General features: G+C 38.5%; 1 protein-coding gene across 7 annotated transcripts in view; it reads right to left on the bottom strand.

The window, feature by feature from the left end:
* The window catches only part of CBLB (Cbl proto-oncogene B), a 137579-nt gene that overhangs the window by 49955 nt on the left and 63940 nt on the right, over window positions 1-23684 (bottom strand). For all 7 annotated transcript variants that reach the window (XM_065061376.1, XM_065061386.1, XM_065061401.1 and 4 more), the window contains exons 4-5: window positions 16269-16415; window positions 3289-3445 (exon numbers count right to left, since the gene is read on the bottom strand). In XM_065061376.1, coding sequence (XP_064917448.1) covers window positions 3289-3445; window positions 16269-16415 — 304 coding nt within the window. The remainder of the gene's footprint in view (window positions 1-3288; window positions 3446-16268; window positions 16416-23684) is intronic.

Raw genomic sequence — 23684 nt, 5'->3', positions numbered from 1 at the left:
GTATTACAGCCACAAAACAAAAATATTGACAACACTTAATCACAGTCTTTGCTGACTTGAACAGGAAATGCTTCAGAAAACTCACTGAAATATGCCTGACATGCTATCATTACAAATGATACAGAAGAGGCCTCTACTGTAAATGAAGGATGATTTTTAAGTGGTAGATTAATACAAATACATTAAGTGTTCATTGGTAGCATTTGGAAAGATAGGAAACTGCCTCTGAAAGGAGATTTATGTATTTGTCAAAAGATCAAGGCAGGCGAAGTTAAGCAACACAAGAGGCTTGTGGTCTCACACGGCCTGCAAATTCCCTTTAAAGGATCTTCTAATGGCTAGTACGGCAGAGACAAAACGCCTTTGTAAGTGACACACTTGAGCAGAGTATCCCAACAGTTCTGCCTGAGATTATCAAACATTTCCCAGGCAAACCCTAACCACTACTTAAATGTGGATGAACACCTGTTTGACTCTAGAAATGAACACCTCTTCAGAACAGATGCATGAAACAACGGTAAGGTTTCAGCACAGAGGCCGTTAGAAACCTCAGGTGTTCAAATCTGTACAAAAGAAAGGAGAAAAATGCACAATGCCAGATGCAACACCGCATCTTGCCAGCTCTTATCTGCACCCTCAAAGATGGAGCCAGGAGGCTTCATCACATGAAAAATGGTAGTTGCCCTAACTAGAGACAAAAGGAAGTTGATGCTTTCCCCTTCGCCACACCAGCACTGACACTCCCTTCATAAAACCACGTTCTTCCTCCTGCTGTGTTACTCAAGTGCACGCACAGAAATCAAAAACGGTGATCAAACGCTCAGTATTTTGATGTTTTGTTGGACTGTGGCAATTTAAAGGCTTGCTACAGTACATTATGTAACAAATTCAAGTAGTGTGCAAATTCCTTGGTTAATCGCAACCATCAGTCTCCTAAGTTGACAGTAGATATGCTTGGACTCTCTACAAAGTGTCACACTACTGCTATACCTGGGAAATGATGTGACAGTACAACCGAAAATCAAAGGGATAGAACTCTTAGCTTGCCTTGTGCACAGAGAGTATTACAAAAGCAGGGAAAATGGGAAAAGATTTGTATGATTTCTCTTCTATGGAAACATTTTTGCATAAAAGGGCAGCTTGACATGTTAACAGTGACAGAATGAAGCTCCTTTCCTTCAAAGCATCCACGTATTCTGCCGTGCTAACTTCAACTCCCGCCAGAGAACGCAGCACTTAGAGCTGTGCTGCACACGGTGGGGAGGCAGGGGGAGCAAATTCACTTTTACAGGATCTCCACAAACAGCAGCCTTGCTTTCCTCTGTGAATAAGCATCACCATAAACGTAGCTTTTCTGTAACACAACCCACAGTTGGCAAAACAGTATTTTGATTACCTAAACAACTGGGATTTTCTCTCCGTGGGTGTATGCACACATCATTACAGAAGCTGTTTAAAAACTAGAGAAGTAAAATGCAACCTCTGGGAGAGGTTCTCAGACTAAGTTCAGTGCAAGTTCAACAGTTACACAGCTACTGCACCAGCTGGTAGTCTGTCTGGCAAAAATCCTCTCTCTGCTTCTTTGTTAAATTAAAAGTTAATCCTAACCAGTCTTCTCTCCTTACATATATCAATACTGCTGATTCCCTTTCTCTAGCACCAGGCACGGTAATGAATCAAACCAGCAATGGCCTCACAAAGAAACTAATGCAAACATATTCACTGGCTTACAGAACAAGGAAAATAAATCTCATTTGAGGCTTCTGTCCTGAAGTTTAATGCAATCTGTGAGATCCCACACAGGGTCAGAACAAACTGTTACTTCTCAGATCACTGGCTTCTCATTTAATTTTCTATTTGATGTACCGACTGAAAAAACGAAACAACAAACCACACACGCTCAAATCCTGTTATTATTTGTAAGCAGAATGCTTATAGGAAAGAATGTCCTACAGAAAGGAACCTTAAATGCATTTCATACTGATGTATGTTGCAGCCAATGGGCCTCAGACATTCTGCAGTCAAGATCAAGATTTGGGTTTGATTACTAACCTGAACACCATAGTAGTTTGCTAAACACTAAATAAAAAGGAAGAAACTTGGGCAGGACTTGATGTTCAGACAGGAATGCTTGATCATATGAAGCTCCACATAAAGGGCAAAGCTTAGGAGGATTTTGCTAAAGCAGCATAAAGTACAGTGATCTATGTTCTCTCGTTTATTATTTCACCAAATAGAACCCCCAAAGTTTTGTTCAAACCTCCATAACCTGTATGTGTGACCAATGTTTGTGGTTAAATTTAACAGAGAGATTACTTACACCATAACATTTTCAACTTTGATAGTTTTGACTCAGAATGGAGAAGAGATGATTAAAATCAAAATGGTGTACACTAAAACCATTAATCATCTCCTGCCAAATCTTGATATCAACTTGGTAATGGCATCCTTTCCCATAACAGCAAAACCAAGAAAGCTAAACAAAGATTATCACAGAATGACATGGAAGACGGAACAGTAACTCCTTGTCTGTCTTAAACTGGGAGGCCCAGAGCTAGACACAGTACTCCAGATGCGGCCTCACCAGGGCAGAGCAGAGGAGGAGGAAAACATCCCTCGACCTGCTGGCCACAATTTTAATAGAGATGCAGAACAGCACCACCTTCTGTATTGGTTAAAATACTTCTAGTATGCTCTGCAGAACGGACACAAGGTTAACAGAGGCATGTAACATACATGCGAGCTTACTTCAGGTAAATATTACCTATTAACAGTAATACACTCGATGCTATTCCCAAAGATAGTCCCTTGTAAATAAACAGCAGAGCATTAATGGCAAAAATATGTTCATAAAGAGTTAAGCTTGCATTTAGCCTAAAAAGTCACATGTAACTTTCCTTATGTGTTTGCAGAAACACTTCATATTGGTATATATAGATACAAAAGCACAATGAAAACACAAGTACCTGAAGGCCTACATTTTTAAGAACGCACTTAGGATTAGTAAAAAGTAAGTAAGCAGCAAACACAAAGATACCGTAATCACACTAAATATGTGCAGAAATGAAGCAGGAGTTACTGGATGTTTTCAGTTTTTCAGATGGAGGTGTTGATTCAGAGTCAGGTGACTCTGACGGACAAAAAACAAAGCACAATTTATTTCTGAATTCCAGTGTTTCAGTTATTTCAGTTTTTCCAAAATATCCGCTTCCTTGACCCACAGGTAGGCATCTCAGGGCACTAAGCTTCTAAAAATTCATATAAGCATCTAAAATTTTCAAACCTTACCTGAAATAATCTAGTGAAGATATCAAATTCAAAAATCGAAATGTAGTCATTGCAGGTCAAGTCAATAGTAGATTTCAGAGCCATTGCTTCCAAACCAGAGCTTATCTGATGAACTTCATGAAGGCACTGCCTGAACACTTTCCATGGCACTATAGTTCTGTGAGAGGGGTAGAAATAATAAATATAATAAAACTACATATTTAAGATTTTATACCTTATTTAGACGTTAGAACTGGACTTCTTTTAAAGAAGTGGAACATTAATTTGGTTTCTTTACAGAAAAAAAAAACAAACAACAAACAAGTTTTTTGAAAGCAGCCTAAGCAAACATGGTTTACCTTCTTTTAAACACAGTCAAAAAAGTGCCATTTATTTTACCATGATAAATACCAAACTTCCTTCAGAGGACAACGAAAAGAACACTGCAGAAACAGAAATGTCCTACCAAGCAGGTGTAGAAACCAAGCTCACACCCTCTCAACGATAATGTGAAGCACCAGCTCTGTTTGGTAAAGAACTCCTTTCTTTGCAGCCTCTCTTGTCAGAATGATAAGCATCAATTTAGTATCTACTGTGATAACTTTTTTTTATAGCTAAAGCTCAAACACTGGTCAAGTAACCTGACAGCACCAACCAGCTATCACTGATACTGGTCCAAGGACAGTTGCATGCATATTAGAAGACATGTATTCTCAGATTGTCACCTTCATACATTCTTGCAGAACGGGGAGTATTTCCAGACAGTAGCGAATGTGGGAAAAGGTGGAAAATCACGATAGAAGGAAATTAAAATTATCCTCTCTAAGACAAAGCCATATTCTGTCAAATTCAGTTCTTACTTGCACAAAGATAATGCAGATTAGTTATTTTGCCAGCCAAGTTCTTGTATTTGGAACCTGACACGAGGCCATCACTTGAAAGTGCTCTATTTTATCACTTTCAAAACTATGAAAAGTTGTTCAATAATAGCAATTCTTCTTCTCATGTCAGTGGGTGAAATCCAAATTTTGCAAAGCCTAACACCTTCTCTTAAAAGAGTTCTGCTGCACGCTGAAAGCAGATATGATGTTTTAAAACCATTTTAATTAACTGAAATGTAACCAACTGCTAAGCAATATATAACTATTTTCAGAACTTAGCAAGATTTCACACATTCATAATAATATTTTCTTAATAATTGCTAAAATGATAAAAGACACAGACCTCAAAAATCTCATCAATACTTCTTGCTATTTCTATTACTTAGCATTGCCTTATTTTTATAAGAGCCAAAAAATTTTATTCCAGTTCTTCTAAGTATTTTCTTATGCGGAAATATATATAACCTGGTAGCACGGTGCTATGGAAAAAAAAAATTAAAAAAAAGAAGACCAAGTTGGTCCTGCATCACAAATATTCCACAGTTAACCTAAATTAAAACAAATAGTAATCTGAAGTACAACACTAAAAACACACTCCTGTATTTCTACCGCATCAGGCATTCATTCCATCTGTAAGTGCAAAGAAATCTACTTGTTACTTGGAGGCTTATATTGAGAAAGTCATAAATGACAAAATGTGAAGTTTAATAGATCTCAGCAGATACTTTCATTTATGTATGAAAAACAGGAAACCACAACGAGCTGAAGAGAGATACCACATCGGATGCCATTTAAGAAAGAATGCACATCAAATTTTGATTATGGTAAAGACAGAATGAAATGTGCATTAAATTCAGAGAACAAAGTTGGAAAACATTAGTGCTTTTGTGGTGTTACAGTTGTGTCAGTTCAAGTGCCTATTGCTTATTTAGTTCCTGTAACTATGGCTCGGAAATGTCTTCTGGGTCTCTATGTAAAACATCCTAAATGGTTACAGCACTGGGATCGTGCTGAAATAGGGTTAGAATAGTTTTTTGGGGTATTTTTTTGAGGGGTAGGGGTTGTTTGGGATTTTTGTTTGTTTTGTTGTGGGTTTTTAAAAGGGTTAATACAATAATCCTTAAATACAAACCAACAGAGAATCCATCAGGAAGGAATACAGCCATATTATACCTTACAACTGCTTTTGCATGCCTTGCCTGAGACAGCTTCATGAAAACACCTTCCTTAGATGAAGTTAATAAGTGGGACCTTTCTTTATCTATTCACTGACACCCTACACCCCCAAATCCCAACAACAATGGAGAAAGCAAAAATATTCAAGAACATATGTTTTTAGAGCTCTGTTGGCTAGCACTTTGGCTAAGACAGAAACCAGATGTTGGGAAATGAGTGATTAGCTAATGAAATAACATCTAAAGTTATTTTGTGGGACTTGTCCAAGAACAAGTGTCTGAAAAAACTGGTGGCCCCAAATTAAAATTCACTAAACTCAGCAGATTATTCTTTTCTGCAGCTTTATGGAATAGGTCTTCTATCTTTTGCTTTCTTAAATAAAGCTGAGAATTAGCTGTAAAAAAAGGCTAAGTCCTATTTCTCAGCAGCTACTGTTACACAGCTGTCATTTCTAAATACTTCGAAAGAGCACCAGCCAGGGACCATTTCTCTTTAGGGGTTGTCATATGCAGGGACAGGAGTTGGATTCGATGGTCCTTGTGGGTCCCTTCCAACTCAGGACATTCTATGATTTCTCCCCAAATGTATCTCTCCAGTTTATATGCACAAACTGCTGCACTCTTTTGAGACCCTGCAGAGAGCACTCACTCACTTAAAATGAGGGTGCAACTGAGTCTTTACACGGTGGAGGATTCTGCAGCATCCTCTTCTCCTGCTCCAACAGACTTGCAACCTGGTGACCTTTCAGGTACACTGAGAATCACCATCCTCTGGCAGAGGTCTAGGAGGATGTCACACAGAAAGTGTCCCACAGGGATGTGGCGGTGAAAGAGGTTTTCATAGAGGGCTGGCAAGTTGAGTTTCTGTTTGAATTAACATTTCACTGATGTTGTTTTCTTGTGTTTTAGGGGATACATAGCTTTTGAAGGTACCATTTCATTATTCAAATATAAAGGGTTATCTTAATTGTTCAGGGAGATGGCAGGGGCAGTAGGAAGGGGAAGGGAACAGGACCCATCAAACAAAGCTTGAAATTTGGACTGTCCTAGTTAATATCATGCTTAGATTGTTATTTTTATTTTTTTTTTTAATTGAAAAAAAAAGCACCTTTTTAGAAAGGAAAAAATAGGATCCTGTTTGTAATGAAACACTGCCTGCAGTGTTCAGCTCCTGAAACATAGAAGGTATCTCCTACTATTTTCGGTGAACTTTGTTCTTGTAATATTTGTTGCTGGTAGGTATTCTGCACATGCCTCATGCTATTAGGCTGACCTGTAAACACTTGTCTAGGAGGAGATGAGTTAGTCAGCTCTGCGACAGCCCATCAGAAAGATGTGATGTGACATCCTGGTAACAGTTCTCCATAGAATTAGGTTGAGGTAGTGCAGTGTCTCAATATTTCAGGTATTTAATTGTAGTTAAGCAAGTGATCCCTTCTCATGGAGCACACATGGCTCCAGCTGAGTAGTTCTGGGGAGTATCTCACGCAAAGTATGGTACTACATAGCGATTGTACTTCCCTCAGATGTTTAATGCCCAAAGTTAAGAGCCCTGCTACACATGCACACAATACAAACAGATACAACCAGGGCTTTGGGAACAGCTTCTCTTTTTATAATAGAATTTGGGGAAAAATAGCAAACACTTAAGTAATACTAGCTGTTCCTGCTCCAGCAGGGGGATCAGACTAGATTTTTCGAGGTCCCTTCCAATCCCTAACATTCTGTGATTACAAAAACATCTGACTACATTATATGCACATACTGTTATTGTGCCACATTCTTGTTTTATTATGACCTCCAATTGATTCAAAATCTTCAGAAAGGTAATTTCAGAAGTAAGCAAAAATTTGAAGGAAGCTGAAACGCACAACCTATGCAGCAGAAAGTTAGGGAGGACTTTTTACCAGGAAAACTTAATCTCTGTCTGCCAAACTTTTAGGAAACATTTCATCCATACAGTATCTTTGTACTGACTTTCCACATCATTAGAGTAGAAGCAAGCCCATACCAATTTAAGGAAAGAAAACACAAAATAAAACAAATGATCGTGAATATTTTTTTCCCTGAAGAGGCTTTCTGTGCACATCTTCTCTCTCCTAAATCAACAAAACTATCTATCTTGGCATTTACCTCGGGCTTGTCTTCCTATTTAAGAGTTCTGTCAAAACCCTAAAATAAGCCACTTCTCCCCCAAGCCTCTCAAAATGACACTACTTCTCCCCATTTCTTTTGCAACAGTAAAATTACTAAGTGTACTTAAAGAACAATGATGAATTAAAAAATGTTCTGATCAAAGTAAAAGCTTTTTAAAAATACCTTCAGATAGGATTGTATCTATGAACTATTATTGATACACAAAGGGAGGTGTCACTCTGTAGTCTCAGTGTTCTAAACACCACCCACACAACTTCCATATGCCTAAAGGAGAAGGATTAGAGTCCAGCATGTAATTTGCAAGCAACTTAGGACAGGAATTTAGGTTCTCCCTTCCCTCCTGCCCTGATCATGTGTACACATCATTTTCTTAAACTCCCTGAATGTTGCTGCATTATTAAAAAGCAAGACATGAAAATAAACCTGGAGAGGCAGCAAATATTTCCTAAGCGTGCAGAGTACAGCACTTCAGCAAAACTTTGGAGATGCAGATATTCTGGAATGTCAAGTGGCACTGCTCCCATTCGAACCAGAGCAGACCACAAGAATGTCTAGGAAGGTAAACATGTATCTGTGTAACTTACAGTGAACATTTTTGTCTGCAAGAGACTCTCTCAAATGTTGCCAGAAAGTGTAACATGAAAAGGGCACCACTGTATCCAGAGCAAACTCAAAAATATTCAAGCAAATGTTGACCCAGATAGAAACAACATTCTTCGCAAGTCTACAGTGAGCAATGTGGATTTTAATCTATCATCACTGAACAAAGCATTTTCTTAAGACTGCTGCTTCAGTTTTAAGTGAGAGGTCACATGTTTTCATTGCTTCTGAACTGCAGAGCAAACAACTGACACACAGAAGGCTTGAGAAATTCCTTCCTAAGGGATAACAGGAATTCTGTCATATTGGGCCAATACAATTGTTCAAATAGTGACATCATGCAGAACAAATATAGATTAATCTAATAAGAAAAAAGAGAAGGTAAAAGACAGAAAATAAACCTCTGTAAATGGGAAAACATATCACCTAAAATATCCACTTCCAAAGCCACATAACTGGACATTGCTGAAAGTCAGCAAGTTAGTGTTACACTTCCTTAAGGGACACTGGAAGTCCACGTTTCCTGAAGTGTCCCCAAAGGGATGTGCTTGTCTGTGTATTTCCAACTTTTACTTCTAATCACAATCCAAAGCACATCCATTGCATGTCCTTTTATACTTAAAACACTGCCTCTCCTGCCTACCCACTGAGAATCTGTTCTCCTGCCTCACAATCTCGTGTGCAAACTATAACTTTATCTTCTCTGTCCTTTGTACATGCAACTTTATATTCTTAGCCATCCAAGAGAACTGTGAAGACCCTTGTCCTTTTCTGTTTTTTAACCCTGTCTTGCAACTTTCCACTGACTAGCTCTTCTTTATATTATCAATCCTCTTGCTAAAACTTGTTTATCTTGCACTTCTATGAAAAACATCTAGCAAGATTTACACGTCACTAGCTGCTGAGTAACAATACCTTCTGCCTCTAGCTCAAGTTTTTAAACAAAGGTACTAATAAGGCTATTTCCTGTGCTGCTCCTCAGCTGAGGGAACCATCCTCCAAAAACCCCATTCCCTTTTTACTTCCTTCTCTTTAGAAGTTTGTTGCCAAAACACTCGTCTTGATGGTGATAAACGCTATGGCACTCAGATTGCTGCCTCGTCCTCTTTCACCTCTCTCTATCTTTTGGCTTCCCTTTACACTTCAGCTCATACTCAAATTTTAAGTCCTCTGGGCCAGGACCACCTCTTCAGTCTGTATTTTTACAGTGTTCAGGTAATGGTGTGGCTCTTGGGCACTATCTGCAGCAAGAACAGGAAATCAAGTGATAAATTAAGGGGCTCAACAAGGTGCCAAAATCTAGCTTATCCGAGGTCTCACTTTCTGACAGCTAAATGCTTTCGAGTTAAGTCGTGCAATGTGGTCTGCCTGTTCTACTGTTTCTTCTCTGAACCTAAGCCAGAGAAGCTACGTCTGTTCTATCCCAAGCCAAAAAGCACTGACCACAGCAGAACCACAACTACTCAAAGTTTAGACTATCAATCTTAAATACTGTTTAACTGCTACTGAGAAATCAATAGCCACACTTTTTTTCCTAAATTCCAATAAAAAAAAAATAAATACATTTCAGGCATCATCTAAAAAAAAAAAAATCAAAAATCAGAGCTTTAAAATAGTAACTTGTTTGACCCGAGCAGTGAAAGAAATTTTGTTCAGAAACTAAAATGTGTGGGACGTAAACTTATCTGACAACAATAACAGAAATACTTTCAATTTTTTAAGGTTTCACAATGAAGAGTAAGCCCTTAAAAGTTAAAATAAAAGGCAGAACTATGGAGAACTGAAAACCTAAGAACACTGACATTTTGCTGCTGATTCATTCTGCAACACAAAGACAGCCACAAATCACAAATTTCAATAGTTACAAAGCCCTGTGTGACTTCACCGCAGCTTTCAAATTAGGAGGCTGGAAAGATCTGTTAGGTCATGTCGCCCACTCTCCTTCTCCATTCAGGATCACTCCCAGTGGTATTTTGCACATTTCTGCTCAAAACAGAAAACTAATAGCACCTTCCAACTCTTACTAAAGTGAGCGAGGAACCAGGGGAAATTAACGTCAAGCACTAAACAGTGATAAAATGTGGATAATGAAGAAGCTATCAGATTATGTTTTATGTGTGTATTTACAACTCACTGGGGGTTATTAAAGTATGTGTAAACAAATGTAACTGCTGATTACATGCCTTACAATTTCACAGTTCCACTTAACATTACTATTTAGTTGTATTTAACTATCATTTGCTTCAGCACAACTATAATGATAAACCATAGGTGAAGATTCACTCCACTAAAACCACCTGCTCCAGTAACAGTATACTAGCAATCAGTACAAATTCAGAAATCACATCTCAATTTCACCACTTTCATGCTTTTGACACTACCAAGGTCTTTCTTGGTGTAGATCTTAACCGAAAATCTTGACCTTACCGTGGTGTATAGTTTGTGTCAATTTATTCCTCAGTTCTTCTTCATACAGCTCCTCTGTTTTCGTAAAGAGGCTCTCTTCCTCCTCGTAGCCTGTGATATACCAAAGAGCTCCATTCTCAGCCTATTCCAGTCACTCAGCCTTTGGAAAGGTGTCACTCGTCCCTGACACACGTTTTCACAAAGCTAATCCAAAACTCTCTCTACCACCTCATCTCCCCAACAAGCTTTTCTCAGTCAGCTTCCTTGACAAAGTCAATACTCCAAAACCATCCTGGGCCTTCTATGTGGACACCGCTGACCTCCTCACCACCTCCTAATTTGGATACACATTCTACATTGTCCTTGCAGAGAAATCAGTCCTTCCGTTTCTTCCTTCATCGTACTGCTGTTGTCCACACTCTCCTTCCACCCAGATAATCAACATCTCATTCTCTCCCATTCTGATTTATCAATCCTCCCTGTAAATTCCTAAACCTCACATTAGTCTCTCCAGACCCTTTCCAAATATCCTATCACTTCCAAGGTTTCCCATTCTCTGAAACATGTGATACTGGAAAATCTCACAACTATAAAGGTTCTGACTATTTACCCCTTTTGTACTCTCTGCCTGTGTGAGGGCTGATGATTTCCATCACCACTGTATCTGCTGCTATCACAAGCACCACAGCATTCTGTCTCATCCAAGCTTCTCCAGCAACTACCATTATCTAGAAGTTTTGTAGAGGTGTATCAGAAACACAAAAGTTGAGGTGGTATGATGGCAGAGCGGTGGATGTGGTCTACCTTGACTTCAGTAAAGCATTTGACACAGTCTCCCACAGCATCCTCACAGCTAAGTTGAGGAGGTGTGGTCTAGACAATAGAGTAGTGAGGTGGGTTGCAAACTGGCTTAAGGAGAGAAGCCAGAGAGTGGTAGTCAATGGTGCGGAGTCTAGTTGGAGGCCAGTATCTAGTGGAGTGCCTCAGGGGTCAGTGCTGGGGCCAATATTATTCAGTATATTCATTAACGATTTAGACGAGGGAATAGAGTGTACTATCAGCAAGTTTGCTGATGACACTAAGCTGGGAGGTGTGGCTGACACGCCAGAAGGCTGTGCTGCCATCCAGCGGGACCTGGAGAGGCTGGAGAGTTGGGCGGGGAATAACCTGATGAAATTTAACAAGGGAAAGTGTAGAGTCCTGCATCTGGGCAGGAACAACCCCAGGTTCCAGTATAGGTTGGGAAATTACATATTAGAGAGCAGTGTAGGGGAAAGGGACCTGGGGGTCCTGATGGACAACAGGATGACCATGAGCCAGCACTGTGCCCTTGTGGCCAGGAAGGCCAATGGCATCCTGGGGTGTATTAGAAGGGGGGTGGTTAGTACATCAAGAGAGGTTCTCCTTCCCCTCTGCTCTGCCTTGGTGAGACCACATCTGGAATATTGTGTCCAGTTCTGGGCCCCTCAGTTCCAGAAGGACAGGGAACTGCTGGAGAGGGTCCAGCGTAGGGCAACGAAGATGATTAAGGGAGTGGAGCATCTCCCTTATGAAGAAAGGCTGAGGGAGCTGGGTCTCTTTAGTTTGGAGAAGAGGAGACTGAGGGAGGACCTTATTAATGTTTATAAATATATAAAGGGTGAGTGCCATGAGGATGGAGCCAGGCTCTTCTCGGTGGCAAACAATGATAGGACAAGGGGTAATGGGATCAAGCTGGAACGCAAGAGGTTCCACTTAAATTTGAGAAAAAACTTCTTCTCAGTGAGGGTGACAGAGCACTGGAACAGGCTGCCCAGGGGGGTTGTGGAGTCTCCTATGCTGGAGACATTCAAAACCCACCTGGACATGTTCCTGTATGACCTCACCTAGGTGTTCCTGCTCCAGCAGGGGGATTGTTCTAGATGATCTTTTGAGGTCCCTTCCAATCCCAAACATACTGTGATACTGTATTTGAAGGCCAAGAATATGGGAAGTTCTCAGCACATGGCTCTTAAGAAGCCATTCAAATAATTTTTCAAGTTCTACATCTGTGTTTTCTACAGAAAATTCAAAAAGGAGCTAGATGTGTGATCATCAGACATTTGAAACAGTCTAGCCACTTATTTTGCTAATGCGTTTGAAGTCACGTGAACATACACCTAACCAGCCTTAAACACTAAAATAACAAATGCATCCTATGATACTTATTAATAACAGGATGAATAATGTAGTTGCAGCTGCACAATTTTGCAGCCAGTGTTCAGACAGACGAATGTAACAAACCAGCAAAATTAGAAGTTCCCCATTTATTGAGGAAGAACAGTGAAAGAAATCAGACACAGGGTTTTTTATGTTACAAACTCTCGGAAATTGTATCTTTTGGACTGAATACCTCAGCAAATTATACGGCTTTCTGTAAACAGAAGTGTAGGTCACATTTTCAAAAATGGAAAGCCAAAGAGTGTACTTAAAAACATAAGTGGCTATTGACCTCTTTCTTGCTACTTAGAATACTTAAAAAAAAAAAAAGAAAAAAATGACAACATTTCAGAAAGAAATCAAGGCAGAAAATACATTACAGAAAAGCTTCCAATTCATTATGTTTAGGAACAGGAAGATGATTTTTATGATAATATTATGCTGAAAAAAAATCATAAATTGATCTAACAGTTCCAATTCCCTCCTTTCAACCAGACCAAACAATGCATCAGAATTATTTCTTGTGATATGGTTTACTCATTAAAAGCCAAGATCCAGCACAACTTCCTTTTTATTTATGCTCTATTCTTGAGCAGCATTACTTAGCAACCTCAAAGTAAGGGCTGCTTTTTGTAAATAAGTGAGGAGTACAGGCTTGCCCTATAAAACAGTGATGCAGCCAGGGAACTTACAAGACACTTCCTCCCTGTCCTCCTTCATTTGCACTACATGCCCAAACAGAGTTTGAGGTTTCAGATAGTCCCAGGGGCCTATCTTGAGGTGGTCAGGTTACAAACAGATTTTATCAGTTGTTTGCAACACCCAAAATCTATGTAGGCTCTGCTTCTGGGGAAGTGATACTAGCATATTTGCAAACTAATTTCTCATAACAGGCCCATTGTAAAAGATGTGGCTTGCAGGCATACCTGCCACATATTTCTAAATGGATTAGAAAATAATTAATCTTTATAAAGCTTCAGGCATTTTGTTTAATGAAGAGATTAAATGTAATGCAAATAAAACTTTTTCTCATCTGTTTATTTGACATACATGCTGTTACATGTTTTACAGTTACTTAAGCACAATTAACTAAACCTGAGATAATAGCAAGGCTGCCAAGCACAGATCAACAGATCACGGCTTACAAGACAGGTAACTAAAACAGATTCAGCTTATTGGAAAAGAGCTGGAAACACTAATAACAATGGTTATTTACCTAGCCTGAAAGCAAGCACCTGACAAACACAACTCAAAAAACCTCCAGGCTGTACTAGATGACCAAGATTAGATATGTAATTAACTGAATGTCCTGAAACTGCCTTGATTCCTGGGCATTTTTCGTGCATGGATGCTTAACAGAAAAACCTAAACCAACCCTATCTAAGTGCACAGGGAGAGGAAGACTTCAGAGGGTTAATACTGAAAGTACACATTTAAAGTTGTATTTTTTTAAGAAATTTAGATAAGTAGGAAAAAAAACCCCAAAAAGTACAAACAAAACAAAACCAAAAAAACCCCACAAAACTTAAAAAAGGTATCATAATAGTTCTGGGGCCCTAAAAAGGGGCACTAGAAAGAAGCATTCCAGGGATTGAGCCAGGAAAAGGCCTAAGTGTGAAGGGAGAGAAAGACAAGGGTAGAGCTGAGTTGTTCAGATGGACTGATGCATTTGAAAAATTCTTCTTACCAACGTTGCTCTGATAAAAACTTCTTATTATGTTACAGTATCCTACTATCTGACACCTCAAGTACCTATCACTTGTGCCATCTCCCAAAGGAAAGTGGCAGGGCCATTAAAAGGAAACTTGAAGGGAACACCTGAATCTCACACAGAAAGCACAAGTTAGTAGAGAAATATAAAGAGGTACGTGATACTGAAGCTGATGAAACTAGTTAAAATGAAATGACAGAAATAAACAGTAGCTTGCAGAAGATGAGGTCCGTAAGTTGCAATGACAGAAATTCAATTTGCAATCGAGACAGCTGGTAAAGGTCATTCAAGGACAGAGCCCAACAGGAAAAGAGAAGGACCAGGAGGAGATTTCAATTCTGAGAGTTGCTCAGACAAGAGAGAAAGGGAAAAAGAGAAAAACACTGAACAGATATCATCGTGGTTAAGTCACATTTTCAGAGGTCCTGTTTTTATGACTGACATGCTTTTTAAGAGCCTTATCTGATAGAGGGCCCCTACACATCATGTAAATGAATCCTTCAGATAACTTTATCTGAACTTTTGTGGGTACTTTAAAGATCATCTTCACATTTAAATGAGTAACACAAAACATGGTCAGATTCCTTTCCTCTAACAAAAGGAGGACTGATACAATGACTTGATCACACCATAACATTATCTATAGAGGACAGAAATTTGTTTGAAGACTGAAGTTATCAGATAACACTATAATAAAACCAAAATGCTGGAAGCTAGCAGTAGGTGTGTTTAGACTACCAAAAAAAGGTAATGAAACTGTTGAAAATTCACACTGAAAGAAACTAATTTGAGAAAGTGCCAACCTACTACACCAGCATTCTAAATAAAGAATTAAAGACTTACTTTAAAGAGCTCTTCTTCGTCAGTAAACGTTTTTGCAGGAATTGTTCTGTGATTTGCTATGGCCTACACTGTGCAAGGTATCAGACTTTATGATCATAATGACTGCTCCATTATATTGTACAACATTCAAATCTCTTGCCTTCTCCCTCTTATGTCACTGTTACACTAATAAACCTTCCATGAGAAAGTGATCAAATTATGCATCTTTTATTCACCTGTATCTGTAATCGCAAACAAAACTGTTTGCCAGAAACAAACAAAAGAACCCCCATATGCACAACTGCCTACTTTTACATATTCAATATTGCATTTGCTATATGGTTTTAGTCACATATCTGCAAGTCAGACTTAGTGTTCGATAATGCGTAATAAAATGAATGCTAAGTTTCTCCCCAAATGGCTTTTGATTAAACCTTCTGACATATCTCCAGTTTTTCTCTCTCTTTCCGTAATAGAACTTGAACAAAAGAAAAGAGTAGTCCCCTGTGACTACGTTACAGGCAGCACAGTTGTAGAAAATCTGATTTGATAATAAGAGATAAAAACATTATTTCAAATACTTAAAGACCACTAAATATTGCAGTATTTAGAAACTTAAAGATAGGATAAGGAAACATAGTCCATGAGACCATCATCAAGTTGCTGATTCAGACTTCAGAGTTATCAATTGTATAATGCATGTATATAATGTGAAAGGACAAGATTTGCCACGTACATTATGAAAACAATGTGCTATCTTCGCCCTGGAATGGAACTAATAAACTCCATGCAAGGTAGTCTAATTTGTGACTGAGCGTAAGTGTCCTGTACAGAACTATCCATACATTTTTACTCATCCTTTAAGTGAATTACAACATTGAAAACAGCAACAAAAAAATTGTTAATAATGAATTTAGCAATTTCAGCCAACTTAAAGACTTGGACAAGAAATGACCTTTAAAATGGCCACCCACATACTGAGAACCATCATTTGCATTTTTGAAAATGTCATTCCTTTTTATGCTTACAACTATAAAAAAATAAAGGATTTTGCAAAGTGTTAGTACTTACTTATCTCCAAAGAATTTTCTCCAGAAATCTGCAGCATCAGCTTTGGTGATACGAAAGTTATCACCCTGGAATTGGCCATTTGGAAAAATAGCCTTGATTTCTGCTAGCATGTGGCTGAAGATGAGGGACAGCTTTGTTAGGTTTCTCCTGTGGATATAATAAAAAAAAAAATATTTATATCAGATCCTTAAAACTGAATAAATTGAATCAATATTTCAGTATTTTATATATCCTACATATTCGAGAAATAATCACTGTATGACACAAGAAAAACGCTGAGCTTTCAACTGAAAACTCAAAGATAGATAAATCAGCAGTTCATGCTTCCATGCACTTCTGAGGACATATTTATCATAAGTCTTCATAAATATAAAATCATTTGTTAAGCAATGGAACAGATTTGAGTTCTCAACTGCATGTTTCAGATACCTTTCTCATCCCTGTAAAGATTAAGCTTGTGCGTCCACTTCATCCAATCATTATAGAAGTAGGAATGTATGGAAATTAGACAGCTAATACATCAAAGCAAACAAACAAACCAACCAAACAACAACAAAAACATAAAAAAACCCAACAACAACAAAAACCCCACAAACAAACAAAAAAAACACAACCAACCACACCCACACACCTCAAAATACAGTTTTAGATGTGACATCTAACCTATTTCCATCCAGGTTTCTAGAAATACAAACACAGCATGGGATTAGGTTTACCCTTTTTTTCCTATGACAATTCTATTTTTTTATTCTCCCCAGCTTTTCCTTACTGCATCTACTTCCTATTCTCTTTTTAAATGCCTTCTCTTTAGTTAAAGCTTGCTTTGAGTTTTCAGTGGCATGTTAGGAACAAAAAAATCAAACTGCTTTGCTATAACTTTAGTTCCATAAACTTTCCAGACTTATTTTGTTATTGGCACAGAAATCCCATTTGTATAGTGCAAAGAACACAGAATCCTTAAATATAAATAATCCTTTTGTACAGAAAAATCTGTGAGAGATCATGGGGAGAGGAAAGAGAAGAATGGCAAAGCAATCTTTATGAATTTCCTTCTAGAGATTCCTTAGATGATCCTGGCAGTAAAAAACGAGCATTTTCCCACCTGATATATGAAATAGAGGCCACCCAGGAGATTGAGCACTTTCTGATGAAGAATTATATTCTAATTTACTTCAATAAAGTATCTGTATGAGTTAGAAGTGTCCTGTGTTAAGTCCATTCACCTTTCATGATTTCAGCTACTACTTCATAGTGCCTCAAACAATCAAATGGAAAACATAATAAAAATCTTTATCAATCATGTAATTTATAACTGCTTATGCACAGTATTTTAAATAAATTCTAACTTACTCCTAAGTCCCTAGCCACATGAAAATATTAAGATTCAACTGGTAGATTTTTACAAATGCACGCCAAATAACTTTCAGAATTTGAGTGCTCAAAATCTTTGGGGAAAAAAAAAAACAAAAACGTAGAACAAATTTAATGGGGTGTTCCTAAAAGAACACTCAACTTAGTACTGAAGAAGTAATTATTTCAACTAAATCTGTGGAAAAGTTATGATAGAGATTCCTGTGGAAGCTGTGTTACAGATTTTGCTCTAGGTTTTGCTACCGGGAAAAGTATGCTAAAGATACTTATTTTGAAAACAAGTGATTTAAAACAAACAAACAACCCCCTGATAAATACTCTCCCTCCTCTCAAGATTCAGAGTGGTTATAGGGCTTATTCTTTCAGAGTGCTTTAATTCCTTCAGTATAATCAGATGTCTATAATTATGATGCCCAACTGTTCCTTATTTTCTGGATTTGTTCCTTGCTATTCCCCTTCCTGTTTCCTTTGTACTTTAATTACACACACGTGTCCCTTATTATTTTACTCCTCAGAAGTCAAGCCTGATGCAGAGAGCAAGCAACAGCTATTTTAATGTGGCTCCCTCAGCCTGCACTAAACGCAAGATTAAGCAAGAAGCCTTCCGTACTCAGGACAGATGGCAACATGACTCGGTGCAAGTTTGAACAGAGCTCTCCCTTGGCTGGCGCACTACGTATCTGTGTACATTAGCAAGGTGCCCTGATGCAGGGCTGCTTGCCAGGCACGGATTTACCTAGGGAGCTATTACAAAACTTGTTGGATTCGCAAGGCTTGAGCCCTGTAGTGAACTGAAGGATGAAGTCACATACAGGTGACACCCAGGGCACTTCCTTGTCCGGCGGGGAGCACGTGTGTGCCTGTGTCTGTGTGCACCCTCCATGCACACGTGTTGCCTGTCAGCTGTAGCTACACAGGACGTGACCAGAAAAAACACCTGGCAGGAGCTGAACAGCAAACACACACTATACACATGTATCCAAATGGCTGTATCTAAATCAAAGCCTGTCCCTTCCCCTCTTTTAACAGTACACCAGTCACCACGTGCATCAGTATATCCTTGTTTCATTATATGAGCTGGTTAAAACAAAGAAAATAGTCAAACGAAAATTATTTTTTTGTTCGTCTTTGGATAAACAAGAAAAAAAAATGTTTCAATATCAGATACTTCTTTTTATCTGACTGCAAAGCTGAAATTTGAAACCAATTAGAACCTTATCTGTGCCTGAACATGCATCACAGCATGTATGTGCAGCAGAAAATAGCACTATTTGATCACTTATATACAGAGTAGCTGTGTTTTCTCCTTAATTTTGTTTCCTGCTGTACCTTGAAAGTCCTTCTTTGGAATCAAACAACCACGGTAAATCAGGTCTTGACTTTTCACCTATATATTTTTTCTTTAAAATTGGAAAGCACATATTGCACTATTTTTACCTAGATATGCTTACGTGATACCAGATTTCAGAAACTTATCGAGACAGAGATACAAAGCTCAAAGATTTCAGGAATGGTTTTCAAGTATTACATAGGGGGCAGAAGTGATGCCATCGGGGTGGGCCATCAATTCTCTCTGCCTGTGCATTTCACTCTTCTGCCAGTGTCTATCCTAGCACAGGCACTTTTCCTGCCTTGTGAAGGGCTTTCCCAGGGCATTCCAAGAAGCACACACTCCACTTCATACACTTGGCAGTCTGTCTGGCTCCATTTTCTAAGATAGGCTAACTCATTTTCCTCCCCCCATATAAAGATGGAGGAATGCCAAAAATTTTCCATCTTATTTTTCCATTCATAAACGTAAGACAAGGTATTAAAGTCCTGTTTATTTGAAAAACAACTAAAACCATCAGCTTCAGCATTTTGGTGAATAAGCCTAACAGAGGCCAAAGAATCGTTCAATCCGAGCCACCAATTTTGGGTCTCTTTCCCACCACGAGCCTGTACAGAAGCCAATCTTTATCAACCCAATCTGCATTTTGACCCTAACATGGGCTTTTCATCTGGTCACAGTGAAGACTGTTGTAGTGGCAGAGGGACAATGTGAACACTGCCTTGTACTGGCAGCCTGATGGCACAGAAGAGCTGAGCAGATCCATGCTCTAGACAGACCTTTGATTCACTAGATTCTAGGAGGTGAGCCTGGAACACGTTTCCTCAGTCATGTTATGCCTGGTACAGAGCACAAAAATCTCCTTTATGTCTGTAGAGAGACTGTTTTTCATGCTGATGAGAAAAACCTTATCTTTCAGAAATCAAACAACACTGCCTCTTTATACCAAACTGAACTGAGATGATCATTCTCCATAATATAATAGCTACTGTGGTAGGATTTAAAAATATTTTAACACTAGGCAATGCTATATCAACTCCATTTCATGTAATGCATAGCACAGGCCTCTTCCATCTTATTTGCAATATACTTAACACCCATTATTCGATGTTTTTCCTTTGATTCATGCTTAGCTTTTGCCAAATTTCTTTTGCTAACTCAAACTGATGCCATACAGTTCAAAACCATTTTAGAACTTTATTTCTGAAGTACTAGTTTTTCAATCATACTTTATTATTTGCTGCCAGACATGCTTGAACACAAGAGATCTACAGAAGAACCAGCAACATTTGAAGCAATGCCACAACGCCCAAGTTATAAAAATTGAAAACTGTATTTTCATTTAGCATAATCTTGTAAAGGTCTATTGAATCAGTAAACATCTTTTAGTTAATCAGAAAAAAAGATGCATTTTGTTAACTTAAAAATTCATCTACCTTTCGGAGTTACAATTCATCAGCAAGTTTCTAAAATACAGACAGTAAAGCCTGAAAACAGGAATTGTGTGTTTACTTTTCAGTAAATGACTAAATTTTTAATCAATTTTCTCTTCAACTCTGGGGAGGGGGGTCAGACTAGAGAAATGCAAAGATTTCATAACTAAATGACTTTTCAAATACCTAGTCACATGCAATTTGAAAACAGGGCTTAATAGTGGAAATATTACAACATCTCAACCATAACCAGAGCAGTGGCAGCTCCAGTAGTACCCAGTCTAACATCTCCAGTAGTAGAAGGTCTGAAGTAGGCCTGCCCTCCTGCATCTACTAAACAGGAAAGCAAAGCATGACTGGTATGCAATAACCTAGGTAAGTTTGTGCTCTGTCAACTTTGTGATCACAGTATGAAAGCTGGTGTTACTTTTTGGAAGGCAATATGGCCTGGTAAGCAGAGCCGGACAGGCAATCAGGCAGTGGCATCTCCTTTCTGCCACCGGCCTGGCTGATGCGGTGGGAGGCCACCTGTGTCCTGCGTTTGCTGCCTGTGTGTGCGGATGAGCAGAGTAAAATACTCTGAGAGCTCCAAACAAATACACTTGGCAGAACCAGCATGTACATAAATATACAAAGCAAAGCAAACATCTGTGCCCTGATCCTTCATAATTACTGGATTTTGCAGATGATAACCAAGACAAAGTCATTTTAGCAATATGTACTTGTATCTCATGCAACAATTTGAAAATACATAAACCTGCTTACATACTGAGTACATCGCTTCTACTTATGCTTGAATATTACTGTCTCCCATGAAAACCAATTATTTTTATTTTAGAACAACGCATATTTCTAGAAAAAACAGTGTGTATCTTTGCATTTCTGTCATTCTGAAAATGAGGTTATTGCTGAGTTTCCTTCTTCATTGCATCTAGTAAGTGTTTAATCTTTCTGCATCCACATAAATATATTTTGTTAAGCAACAACATGCTGTAATAAACAATACATCAACTTTCCAGGCTCATAATATATAACTCAATCCCCTGACCCAGCAAAAACAGTCTTTATATCTAGAATAAAATCCATTTTGCAGCTAAGAATATTTTAGATAAATCTGACACAAAAGTGTACCAAACTATTATTAAACAACAGATAATTCCTCTACAATTCTTATTTAGAATAATTGTACAAAGACAGCTCTGTTACTTGGCAAAACTGCAAACCATCACTGCTTGTGAACCACAATAAAAGAAAGTTCGAAACACCTTCACGAGGTGAATTGTTGATCTTAAATTTTAAAAATTCACACTCCCCAAATACTAAAGCTTAAAAATCCAAAGCACCTGTACAGAGCTCATTTCACATAATTAGTTACACTCAAACCAGATTTCTGATCCATATGTTCAAGTTGTAGTAAAACACAAGGATCCTACAAAATTCATGTTACTAATTCAAAGGGACAGAATCGAGTCTTGTGATGCAGGCAACGAAGAAGGAAGTAGAGACACATATACCAAGCTTTTCCACTCTAGTCCCTGATAGCTCAGCATTGCATTTAGTGGCCCAGGCTTCCATTCTGTGAAAAAAGCCCCTTCCTAATTATTTCCCATTTGTATTTTGCCATCATGAGGAAAATCACAGCTGCCCATAAAGTCCTTTGACAGATTACGCTTCTGCCATTAACTACTGCAAGTGACACAGACAGGAATGTACTAAGTTCAGGAAGTCACAAAAAAACAAAGATGCTGAAGAAACATGAATTTCTGAGTATCTCCAGAAAGCACAGGAACATAACTAAAAATGACATATGCTGCTAGCAGTTCCGTCTTGTTAATTCAGTATACTCCTGACTCAGCTGACTCATTTATCCCCCCACTTCCTCTTCCAGAACTTCCCTTTTCACAGACAGTAATCAAAACAAACAAACAAACCACAAAAAAAACACCCCCAAAAAAACAAAAAAAACCCACACCAAAGCACCACCACAACACAAACACCAAAACAACTCAATGCTGCTGGTTTAGAAGACTACAGCCATCGAACACAGTCAGAAAGCCTTAACAATGCAGCTTCCCTTAACACTTCAGAGGAAGTAAAGGAAACCAAAGGTTCCTGTCAACATGCCTGCAAAAGAAAAGAACTGTCTACCATCATATTTGGCAATCAGCTCAACTCTGCATCTGTGCAATAATTATTTTTAAAAGCTATTCGGGACAGGGTATTGTTCAGGGACTAAAGTATATGGGCCTATTCTTGGGATGAAATATTCCTGCGACTAAGAATAAGAGTGAACATTATTTCCTACTTGTACTGCTGACTCATGGAAAGAACAGAGACAAATAACTTAATTTTGTTACGCTTTAGTATTCCCCATCTGCAAGTGAAGAAAAAAAATGACTGCCTTAAACATGGCGAGGTTCAGCCAATAATTAAATTCACCATATCCTAAACATGAAAAACAAGTATAAAATGGTAAGACACTACCTGCAGGCAACTACTACTTTTCCTTAAATCCTGAAGGAGTTGAACTAATCCTGAGTGGGAAAGCAGGACCCTTCCTTGACTGTGTCTCCATCAGCCCCTTTGACTCACAGAAAGAGTGTTTCAGTCTATTGCAGCTCTGCTATTCATGATGGATACCAAAAGGAAAAAATGGCAAACCTCAGGTACGATTTGGGCAAGAGTGCTTGGGAAAACAAACCAAGCTGATTACAACGTCACTTTGAATTTTCCTCCATCTTTTCCTTTGCTTAAAAATCATTTTACATTGATACACCAACTTCCACCAGCAGTCCGGTTCCTTTCTTTCTCATATTTTAAGGACCAGAAGAGTATCAAAATTGAAGAAGGCAGAGACTGAAGAAATAAAAATTTCATTCCACATTTCAAAACTGCTTATCAGTTGTCATTGCTATAGCAAGTATTTCTGTGAACGTAATATACAATAGCTTAGTAAAGAAAATGGAATATAAATACAAAGGAAGGAAGATGGCCAGTGTTTCTTCCAAATCTAAGACTCTACACACTGATGAGTCTGTTTACTCACTACTCTCTCTGGTCTGTCATTTATGAACTCACATGCCATTGCGCCTACCAACATCTTTTAGGCAAAGCTCTGTCCAAGAATCATATTTGTTTTTTTCTTAACAAACACTCCATACAGCAGCAATTATGAATAGCTCTCATCAGCTGGACTTTACAGCCCACATTTTGAAAATTTCACTAGTTCCAGTTCTGTCCAAAGGACAATTACGCAGCACAGGTTAGGTACTCCTAAAGCGA

The sequence above is a fragment of the Columba livia genome, chromosome 1 (genome assembly GCF_036013475.1).
Source record: "Columba livia isolate bColLiv1 breed racing homer chromosome 1, bColLiv1.pat.W.v2, whole genome shotgun sequence".
NCBI classification, from domain to species: Eukaryota; Metazoa; Chordata; class Aves; order Columbiformes; family Columbidae; genus Columba; species Columba livia.
This window is presented reverse-complemented; position numbering and strand designations above follow the sequence as displayed.